General features: G+C 42.4%; 1 protein-coding gene across 1 annotated transcript in view; it reads right to left on the reverse strand.

Annotated features, from left to right (window-relative positions):
• CYBB (cytochrome b-245 beta chain) overlaps positions 1-9097 on the reverse strand; it is a 79074-nt gene extending 69977 nt beyond the window's left edge. The window contains exons 1-2 of the mRNA XM_086934160.1: positions 9022-9097; positions 1352-1447 (exon numbers count right to left, since the gene is read on the reverse strand). Of these exons, the coding sequence (XP_086790286.1) occupies positions 1352-1447; positions 9022-9066 (141 nt within the window). The 5' untranslated portion in view covers positions 9067-9097. The remainder of the gene's footprint in view (positions 1-1351; positions 1448-9021) is intronic.
• Positions 9098-11614: the final 2517 nt, after the last annotated feature.

Below are 11614 nucleotides of genomic sequence, written 5' to 3' on the forward strand. Positions count from 1 at the left end.
GAATGTCTGCCTTTGCTGATTAGGACATTCTGTGAAGGGTGTCAATATCTAGTTGGTAAACAATGCATCTAATACAAATTTTATGTTTGAATAGTAAAATAATCATTTCTAAAAGTATTGTGTGGTAAATAGTTTAGAATATATTTTAATCTCTGGTTTTGGTAAATAACATTGATTCTGACCACGTAAAGCTATTAAGTGTAGGTTTTAATTGAGAGCAACAGGATTCTTTCTATAGAACCTATAAAAAATATTGCTCTATTTCAGAGCACGTTTATTACTAAAGAAATAAAAGTTAGAAGTTCATAATTACATAGGAGTACAAGACGTTTTGGCTAGCGTGCACAAAATAACTGTAGTTACCAATGGCTGTCGATTGAATGTACGCTACTCATCCTAAATGAAAATTCTGGGGCGGCTCCTCCATTGGCGCAGGGGACCGTCGCCCCACTAAGTGCCCCCCAAAGCCACAGAGATAAAAAAAAAAAAATGGCAATGAATTACCATTTTATTTTTCGGGATGATGAAAAATTAAGTGGTAATTCATTACCATTTTATTTGTCATCATCCAGTTCTGAACCGAGCGTCAGGACAGGGGCGGGGCCTGCTGAGTGACAGCAGGGAGGAGTGGTGGGCAGAGGGTTGCCTTTGAACTGTTTAGGGTGCATCTGTCTCTTTGGCCGGGTGTCTTTCGACAGCCAGCCAAACATGCACACTTTATACCTCTCAATCTAGCTGTCTTATGACAGCTAGGTTGAGAGGAAGTGCCGGCCTCCTGTGCGCTGGGAAGTTCCCACCAATCTGGGTGCTGCTCACATGCATTGTTCTGTAAAATAGGTTAACTCAACTTCAGCAGGCCAGGATTGGTCGAGGGAGTTTGTTTGAGGCCTGCACTGCAGTCCCAGCAGAAGAGGTCAGAGTGAGGAGGACGTTGTCTATCATGATCCGGAAAGTGTTTTTCTTTTTTTTCTATATTTTTCAATTTTGTTTGCCCATGCGCGCAACCACCCATTTGCCCGCCCCCTCTCAGTAGATGCCAGCCACCACTGTAAAAGTGGTCCCTTTTCCCCAAGAATTGTTAATCTGTCCCTTTGAACAGACCTGTAAATCTTGTTTCTCAGGCGCTCTGAATTTGGCCACATCAAAAAGGCATCCGGAAGTACGAGAAACAGGATTTTCTTGCATCATACCAAAGTACAATACGCTAACTTTTTTATTATAACATTTGTTGACAAAAATATGTTGTGGCATAAACTGTAATACTCTGTTAAATCACAACTAGCGTATATCTTTAAGGCCTATCTAATGGCTGCATAAAAAATATAGGCAGTGCTGAGTTAGTCATACTTACCCCGTATATTTCCCTGGAGTAGTGGTACTTCGGACCCACATCATACACCAAGTAGAACCACACAAACAGGAATGCATTGATTGCCAGCCACAAGATCTGGAAGAGAATTAGTCATCAGTATACTTAAAATTCACAAGAATAATAGCAAGGCTCCTAAGGCTTGATTCTGTGTTGTACTTGTGTTATATGGGTTACACACGTCTGAAAAGAAAAAATAAGCTAATTGAATGAAAAACCAATTGAATAATTGGGACACTCTTACTCCGCAGCATCACAAATGAGAAAAGTCCTTGTGGAGTGCAGTTGCATGGAGTGTATACCCAAAGTAACCTGGCAGTCCGGATGAACCCTCCCTCTTTCCGTACTTTTCCCAAGTTTCACAAAAAAGCCCAAATACAACTGCCCCCTAAAGGACTGCCACAGATCCCCATTCTGTAACTTAGACTTAAACATCCATCCAGCGTATGGCACATCAGTACATGCAACTACAGTAACCTCATCCATATCACACTGATCTTCACTCTCAAGCCACACTCTGAGTGCACTTTAGACTTCATGTTTGTTGATGTAGGATCCATAATACACCAAGGACATGACTGATGCCTTCACACCCATTGTATCCATGAAATCTTCAGTGAAGAGACACAATTTACATCTCAGGCCTTATTGACAAGATCAAAGCAATTCGCTGCAATTGTCATTGCAGAGACGTGGATGACTGCTACCTCAACATGGATTTGAAAGATTCTTGTCCCCATTGGCTATAGAAAGTAACATATTGAAGACACAGAGAATGTGTGTTGGTTGTGTCATTACGGGACCTTCTCACCCTGGATGGTAAAAAAAACACACCACTTTCATCTTCATGGAGCTCCTTTTGTCCATCTCTGATTCCAACATATTAATTAGCTTATTTATCTATAGACCACCAAGAATAAGAAAATCCTTAATCAAGAAATTCTGAAAATATACAATTTATCAGCCAACAACAATACTCCAATGATAACTTTTTTAGGGATGATAACTGGCAGAAGTCTTCATCACCACCCTGTAGGGGTTTGCTAAACATCAACACCATATGCCGGAATAGCCCGTTTTAAATATCTCAGTTTATCACTATGCAGAGCCTTGAATGTCATCCATTGCTGACCGTTGAACTGGCCAGACCAGGCTGACATCCCAATCCTCATCCACCACATAGCATCAAACATGCATTTGCACAAAACAGTCCCATTCCTTCAGGGCTGCCCCATTGACACTTTCAGGTAATATGTTGTCATATTCCTTTTCACAACTTGGCAACATAGCCATTTTCAATAACCTGATTTAATCACTGAACCTCTTTCTTAAAAGCAACATCGACCACCCGGCACCACTTAAAGGATTCTCGCTGAAATCAAAGCATCTTACTAGTAGAACATACAAAACCAACACAAAATATGCCTGATAATTTTTTTTACATAACTCTCCAACATTGGCAATGCCTATCTTGCTCAAGGCATCTCTCCCAACACACTCAAATCTTGACAAATCCTTTTGCTACTGAAAAATAAAACCCCATCCCTGATGACCTGACTATCTTAGGCTCAATAATATATGTGTTCACTGGAAAGGTAAATGAGAAAGCAGCTGCAGTCTGCATGCAAGACCAAATTATTCATAACTCCTATATGATTACCAGCCTGGTTGCAGATCTCACTTAAGCACACAAGCAATGATCATCAAAGCTGTGGACAACTTCAACTCACAGAAATGGGTGGCTCCATCATTATGGTTTTTTTACATCTCTCTCACTGTTTCTCCTTGGTTATCCATCTGTAGCTTCATCTCCGCTTCATCTCCGGGATAGGTTTTTTTTAGATGCCAGCAGGTACTAGCTACTTTCAAAGTATTCCAAACACATATCTCATTTTCCAACATGTGTGCATCATCTCTTGGACTCCTCCTGGCAGACTACAGAAACAAAATTCACCAGCATACATGATGAAATTTAGCAAGATGGCTCCACTAGTGAGGATATCACCCAGCTCAGAAACTGCCTGCTCCTCACCTGAGCCTAAATACAAAGACCTACCATGACCAGAATTCTTTATGCTTGCCGCCAGAAATATCACAGAAGGCAAAATCTAGGACTAACTCTCCTAGATGACGGTAGACAACATTATGTCTACACTGGTACAAATGCTAAATCTCTTGTATACATTACATGTACTCAAACAAGCATGTCTGTGAAATTCTGACTTCCTGCTAGTTATCAATTCTGTCCAGAACTATGCAATGTCTTCCCAATTTGCATAACAATATCATCATTAAAGGCCTGTTCCTCTTCTACTTTGGTGGTGGTAACACCCTACTCACAGTAGCACCAAACTGTGAACTATCTCCTATGAAGAGCCTTTCACGTGCTACCATGCTACTCATCCCTAGACTTAAGAAGTACAATTGCATTATTCCCTCCCATCCTGCTGACCACCTCATAGATCTACATCATATTCAAGACCTGCTGCATAGTATGCAAAAAGGTGAAACCTGTCTTGGGTTGTTTGTGTTTCGATTCATAATGGACCTGATTTGGCAGCCTGGGCAGCACACTTCTTATTGGAGCAGGTTCATTACAGATTTGTTTATGGGTGGGTCTAACAATGAGGTGGAATTGTGGGCAAAATAAAAAGGGGGACCCAGGGTAAATACCAGTGGGTGACATTAATTTAAGTATACTACAATCACTTTTTGGTAAACTTAAAACTGATGCCCTATATGTTATGGGTATGCCAAGATGTATATCCTGTGCTCACTTTGTCACTGGAACAAAGTTGTACTCAACTGACAACCCCTAACCTGGATGACACCAGTATTGGTTTTTCTCTCTCCCTGCTTACCCCATCTCCTATCATTTGCCATGTCTCCCTCTCCTTTATCAAACTATATCTCCCCACCCCTAATCCTTTGGCCCCATCTCACTTGCTAATTTGTCATGACCCCCCAGTGCTCTTAGTGTTCAACTAACTTAAAATGCGTTTTGGCCACTTCAATATGGCTGCCTGTGACAGCACAAGTTTGTGCACGCACAGCAATACATGGCTGACATCTTCAAATGGCTTTTGTTTCATTTTAACAAATCTCATTCAAAGATGGCCACTGCAGATGCATCGGATTCACAATGCCAATCTTCAAATGGGATTTGGAAAACAAAATAGTAGTCATAGATGACTACTGTGCATGCAAGCACATCCACCATGGTCATTTTTAATCAGGATTGGTTAAATATAATACTGTGCATTCAAAGATGGCAGCTGTGGATGCGTGTACATTCACAGAGGCTATGCCGGATCAAACAAAGCATTTGGAAAGCGATTAGATTTCAAATTGACAAGCTACTAACTTCAACAATGCTTGTGTACAGTAGGAACTTAAAAAGTTATGTCTTCAATATTTGTTTTTCTACTAGACCCCACATGCACTTGCTATTTTCTTTAAAAAAAAATACCCACTGCCTTATGTGTCTAAATGAATTTTAACTTCCTGATCATCATTTGTAGATGTGGCTGTATGAGCTTCTCATCCCAAAAGGACAACATTATGAAATCTCTAACCTCAATAGTAGCTGATGTTATATACTCTGGTTTTACCGAATATAATTTGATACCAACAAAAACTAGAGTTGTTACTTGTTAATGAGATACCCACATTCTTAGGCCACATGTGACACCCTAAGTGTTATGTTGGCTTGAAAGTAAAAAAGGAAGCCAAATGTCAACTCCTAAAGATTTCCTAATGATTCTCCACTACTTGCTTGAAGGCCCACTCCAAGAATCTTCTAAAGCATATCAAACAACAAATAACATACAACTCACAGTTAGCAAAGTAAAAGCATGCATCAAATCAGACGTGGAAAAGGCAGAAAACTGCAGCAATAGGAGTGTAGAGGCAAAGATTCCCTTCCAACTGTCATGGTTATCGTTCTCCTATCAAAACTGTTACAACTTCTTCTTTTCCTTGTAATAAAATGGCTGCACATAGTATTGGGGCATTACCGTCCTTCGTCAACCACCTATTTGAATGATGCAGGCTCCTGTGCCTAGATGACTATTCTAAGGGAGAACACAAGTAAATCTAAACACGGAGTATTAAAAAATAGCCAATCAAACGTACCTGTGTCTAACTCCCCTTTGTTTAATCAGGGGTGACCTCATATTTTGTTTCTTGGGAAGGCCCAAATGTTATAAACGTCTTAATACAGCAATATAGTTAGTTTGGGTGCAATGCTAGTTTTTGAACAGGTGAAATTCAACTAATATATGAAGTAGAAGATGGTCTAATCTAAAGTGAAAACAGTTTCTCTTCCTGGTCTGCTTTTCTCACATTGAGTTGCCTTGGGAAAATAAATTGTTTTGTTTGTATTTACACAACCTCAATTTTATTGGTTACTCATTTTTAAGTCGAACTCAACAGACAATACAAGCTGTCTGGTTTCTAAACACATATTGTGGGTTTACCCAAAAAGTAGAGCTGCTTGCAGTCCACCCATTGCTTACCATTGGTCAGCTTTACTTAAACATATTTGCTTGCTTTCTGTTCAATGGCTTCCCTGTGTCAGCCTGTCCATCTTGTGTTTTTACTTTGTGATGGAACAGAGCATCTTTACCATCTCGTTAATTGGCTGGCTTGTATTCTTCCCCTGCTCCCTTTAAGGAAACTGCTTTTTTCGTTTTGCTTAAACACGCCTTGAGAGTGCATGTGTTTTCCAGGAGTTTCCTTCATGTGCTTTTCTTCCCCCTCCTCGCTACTCCCTCCCACCCATGTGCTACTCTTCTTACACCCACACTTGTGTTGCTTTCTCACAGTGTGCTTCTTCCCCCAGGCAGAATAGTTTTTATCTAGTCACTAGTTTTCTTCCTGATTTTTAACTTGTATTTGTCCTGTTTGGGATCATTTGTTGGAAGCTGAAATTACAGTAATCACACTATTGTGTTAATATATCATATGGAAGCTACCCTGCTCAATTTCCTGTTACTTCTTCAGAGTTATCAATTGAGATTTCTACCCTTAAATTTCTAAACAGCTTTCAGTAAGAACTAAGATAGCTTGTGGTCTTAGGCTACCTTCATTGCAGAATGTCTTTCATAGAGAAAGAAAAACACAACGTGCTGGGCACATTTAAAATAATTAATTTTAAATCCCACCATTTGTTGTTTATTTTTATTTTCTCGTGTTCACTATTATAGCTGATTTTGCATAGTATCATGCCTCCAAATTACATTTTCATCTCCGTCTCTCACGCTTTCCTTCTCTGCTTTCTTTGAAATTTTTCTTCATTCCTCGATTCCTTGTTGGGCTGTGCTTGTTATGGACCAACCAGGCTGTGCTGGTGGACCGGCCAGGCAGTGCTGTCCCCAGGGCTGGGCGCCTGCTTGCGTCAGGGTTAAAATTCACCTTCAGAGTCGGATTTGTAACACAAGCCGCTGCAGTCTCTGCGGCGCAGGGGCCCGGCCTCAGCATGCCACCCCCCCCCCCCCCCCCCCTCCCCCGCCTCCCCCACCCTTACAACCCAATGCCACCGAATCTGTGAAGTATGGCAGGCTCAGCTCAGGGGCCCCTCGTCGCATTTTACTCGGGGTTCCTTCGTTTTGCGTCACGCCACTGCACAGTGTCGCCCCCGTGTACGGGCGACAGTCAACAAATCTGCCAGGGTCACAAAGAAGGTCACCCATGCATGAGAGGCGCCGTGTGAGCTCTGGCCTTGGTACCTGTTCCAAATTTTGCGGGGGAGGTAAAACCCGGATCCTACATTAGAACACGTGAGACGTTAATATGCCTTTTGCAATTCGTGACAGCCCCACCCCTGCCAAATACGGATTACACAAAACAGCCAGCAGGGGGTGCTAAACAAGATGACGGGATTGCAAAAAAAAGTCTGGCCTGCACAAAGAGAAGATTGAATCCAGGGCAACACGTGAAAGTTACCAGGGTGTCCACGAGCCTTCGTTTGGAAATGGGCCATGGGAGGGGGACTTTTCAGTTGTCAGTCTCTTTGCATACGTCTTTCTGAGGGAGGTGCTGTTCACAGTTCGATTACACAACTGCCACACCCTCCCCCTTCTGAGACAAGCCATACTGCCTTATTCCAGGAGACCCTGTGACAAGAGGCGTGCTTGTGAAAAGGATCGCGTTTTGGCTGGCAAAGCCAAGTCAAGGATATAGGCTGCGGGCCTGCAATTTAGCTGATTAAAAGAAAAGGCACTAGAGAAAATAACATCTACTGCTACATGCCGGGCAGAAGTGCCAATGATGGTGTGAATATCATTTTCACTGGCAAAGCCAGCCTCATGTCAGGCATGCGACTGGCCCTGACCCGGCCCTGGCATCTTTTCAGATATACACCCTAGCCCTCAGCACTTTTCTATTGGCCAGTCCATCTGTTCCTCCTTAAGGCATGCTTACGAGTTTCTAGTTCGATTGTGATCCCTGTCTAACACCCGTGAGCACAGGGCTTCCAATTAGAGAGAGTTTAGAAGTTGTCTTAAAGTTTTGAAGGGCAAAAATGTTGGAATTCACAAACAGCATATTTTGGCTAAGTGGTAAAGCCAGGATTAAAACTCAAAGTCCCGAATGCCATGGCTAAACTGTTCCCACTGTACCTCGTCTTGTGATGGAGATTGGGTGTTTGTGATTGCCCACCTTGTCAAGCGTTTTTTATAGCTCTTGCTACGTTAGCCCCGTCTGTTTCTAAGCACTCCTAATGTGTCCAGGTACAAGACTACAGGTTTGTGGAGATTGGGAGGCCAAAGATTATATTTCATTGCAGTTCAACAATCAAGTTGCTTAATTTGTGCATATGATTTGCCAGAAGTAGAAATAGCAAGCAAAGGTTTACCCCGGGGTGCGGTAGAGGTATGCTAACCTGACACAACATAGCACAGTGTTGTCAAAGCACTTTTATAGAAACTAGGGGCTTCATTTAGAGGGCAGACTTGAATGACAACCTCAGAATAACTCGTAGATTCTCGGATCGCCCTACGAGAAGCTTACATATCTCACGCCTGACTCGACACTGCTGACACCAATACAGTCGTCTGACACGCCATGATGGAACATGCTTTCTGGCTACATGCTTCAGTTCAGATCATGGCAAATGGTACAAGCACGTTTTCACCCTGCGTCGAATGTGCACACTTTTCCCTTTCTATACTTTCTCATGTGTATCAAAATGCATTACGTGTTGAGATGTTTGTTATTTAGGTTGCCTTTCGGCACAGGGCATTCACTCGGTAGTGCAACATTTCACCTGCACTCATATGGGCAGATTTACAAGCCCCGTGCGCCACTGTTGCGTCACTTTTCCCAGGTTAAAAGTGACGCAAAAGTGGCGCAAGGAGCTTGTAAATCTGCCCGAGAGTGTTTTTTACCCCCTCTCTCTAACTGATATTGCAGGCACAGAAACATACATATTCCTTGCCTCGAGGTCACTGCTGAGATATTTTTACACATACGTGAATCAAATAATTAAAAACGTTCACCACTGTGACCCTGCCACGTCATTCCCACCATTTCACGCATAAGTTTGAACACTGGCAACAGTTACAGCTAAACGTCATCAACAAACCAGCTATGGTGGATTTTGCACTAGGCCTGAAAGGCAGTAATTAAAAGGGAACCACTGGTGTACTCACAATCACAACGATGGAGATCCCCTCGTTCACAATCCAGTTGCTCATGTCTGCTGTCACCGTCTGTCTGCCCGCACTGTGCCCGGGTCCTCTCTGCAGCTGCAGTTCTTAAGGCTCACGAGGAAGTGAAAATGGGTCCCCCGCTGTTGCAGATTTCCCCTTTTCCTCAACACGAAACGATCAGTGCAGTTGGCTAAAGAAAATGTTGCAATGCTGTGAGGAAATCTTTACGTTGCTTTTACTCCTTTTACGAAACCAGGGTGTCGTGATTGATTGCCCCTAAGTACCACGCGCGCCTCATGCTGTAAGTCTGTAGGTAATATTATATAACATATTGCACCCCACATCTGCGCGTAAAACTGGCATCAGGAATGTAATGCAGGATACGCGCTTATACAAGCTTGGAGTCCAGGGTCGCATACTACCTTTTATGTACCTTCGGTGGAGTGTATAGTAATACGAATGGGCTTATTTACAAGCCCCTTGCGCCGCAGGTACGTCACTTTTTCCCATATTAAAAGTGACGCACCGGGGGTGCAAGGGGCTTGTATTTGATGAGATTCGCCATTTTAAGTCTTGAATAAGGGGCCTTGAATCTTGGAAATGCTGCAGTTTTCAGAAGGAATGTATGTGTTTTGGGGAATGCTACCGCATGTAAGTTAATTCTACTGGGGATGCTTCTCCACAGCGGACAGGCGGGCCTCGTGCCGCTGTCTCGCGAGAGTGCTTTGCTATGTGGCTGCAAATTTTCAATGACGCAGCAACTTCACTATTAGATCACGCGTCTTGAGTCGTGACTCGTGGTGTCCCACGCCAAAGATTGCATAGAGATTGGCCCGAGAAAGGATAACGGCATTACGCATGTATTTGTACTACATAAAATCTACATTACCATGGCGTTCCCCATACGAAGAAGATATATGCTTTGAAAGTTCGAAAAAAATGATGCAGCTCTTAGGAAAAAAAGCCTCTCTTTTGTTTTTGGAACTTCCACCGGTCTGCGACTTAAATGTGCACCGTGGTCATTTTTCGACAGTTGCGCTTGTTTGCACAATAGTGTTTCATTTTATTTACTGGCTATTTGGGGGGCAGGGCGGAACACGTTTTGAAAAAGTGGAAGACAAGGATTTACTAGTATTTTAACCATCTGTATAATTTCGTTTTAATGCGCCATATTTAGGTTTGAGCTGTGGCTTTCTTTGGTGACATCATAATTGTGATTATTTCATCGTCATGTAGCTCTCTCTCACATATTTTCCATTACAGACAGATCGCAGATGCTTGTTGCCAAAAGTCAATTATTTATAAGATCTTATGTTAAGTATACTGTTACTTACAAAAGGTATTATTTGGTCTCCTATGGCAACTAATACGCAATGGGAACACGAGGGTTCTTTTTTAATCACTGTTTTCATTGGGTATGTCAAGTTGAAGGTATGCCATTTATAGGCTGATGACACAGTCAGATTTATTTTTTAACTTTAAATCCATGTGTTATGTCTTTTCTGTGTTTAAGACCTTATAAGGTGAATCACACCAAGAGAGATACATGCTGTCACACTACTGTATGTCCTCCATAATATACATCAATCACTCACTAAAAATACTGCAGAAGCATCCACACCTAAGTTGTTGGGGAAGTAACTGGACCAAATGGGAGGAATATTCAAAAAGATTAGACCGAAAAGGCTCGCCCACATTGTTGTGGCATGCTTCATCCTTGGCTAGTACATCCCACCCTGATAGTATAGTTCCATCAGGGGAGGCTCAACCTCATAGCGAGGAAGTTTAGAATTATTAGTGCTGGATAAGTTTAGGATTCAGATATCTGTTAAACATACCTCAGTGTAAATCCAGAGGGATTTCCTTTATTCAGAGGGTACGATGTTCAGGTTTAAAAGGATTTATAATGGTGCAATTTGAGAAACAACGTCTCATTCATCCTTGTGCCAACATGTTTTGGTCCTTGAAATTGCCAGTACAGGGTCCAAGGCCTTCAGCGTAAGAATGGATTCGCACTGTCCCTGCTCAGTCCTTGTCTGAGCAGGAAAAGGGCAAGAATAAGTCTTACTTCGAACTATTCTATAGTTAGCACCCATTACTTGAGGTATTAATGACCGAAAGATCTCAGCGGCCGGGGACTCCTCCGGTTACCAAACATTCATCAAGGAATGAGTTTGATAGGGTATCTATTTGACACCACCTGCGACCTTGGGTCAGTCCCTTTGTCAAGTCAAGTCAGGGATATTTGTATAGCGCACAAATCACATCCAGGGAGTCTCATGGCTGTTTTTGTTTGTTTTTGCTTTATTATTAACTGTTCAATTAATTCAAATCTTTACAGTAAAAAAGATCAGTACAAAAGGCAAACAACTGTGATTCAAAACCTTAATACTGGTTAAAATGTTGACGCCCCTCCCCGAGACCCATATAGTCTTTCCTCAGCGTGTGAGCACAGGTTCTGGACGCCCCATTTGTGCCCTGAAGATGATCTGTTATGCAGGGCTCTTGGACTGCCCTTTGTGGCGCAGTAAGTGTCTCTCAGTGGGCGAAATTCTCTTGGAGAGTATGCAAGGAGGACACTGTTGATGCAACA

The sequence above is a fragment of the Lissotriton vulgaris genome, chromosome 8 (assembly GCF_964263255.1).
Source record: "Lissotriton vulgaris chromosome 8, aLisVul1.2, whole genome shotgun sequence".
NCBI lineage: Eukaryota > Metazoa > Chordata > Amphibia > Caudata > Salamandridae > Lissotriton > Lissotriton vulgaris.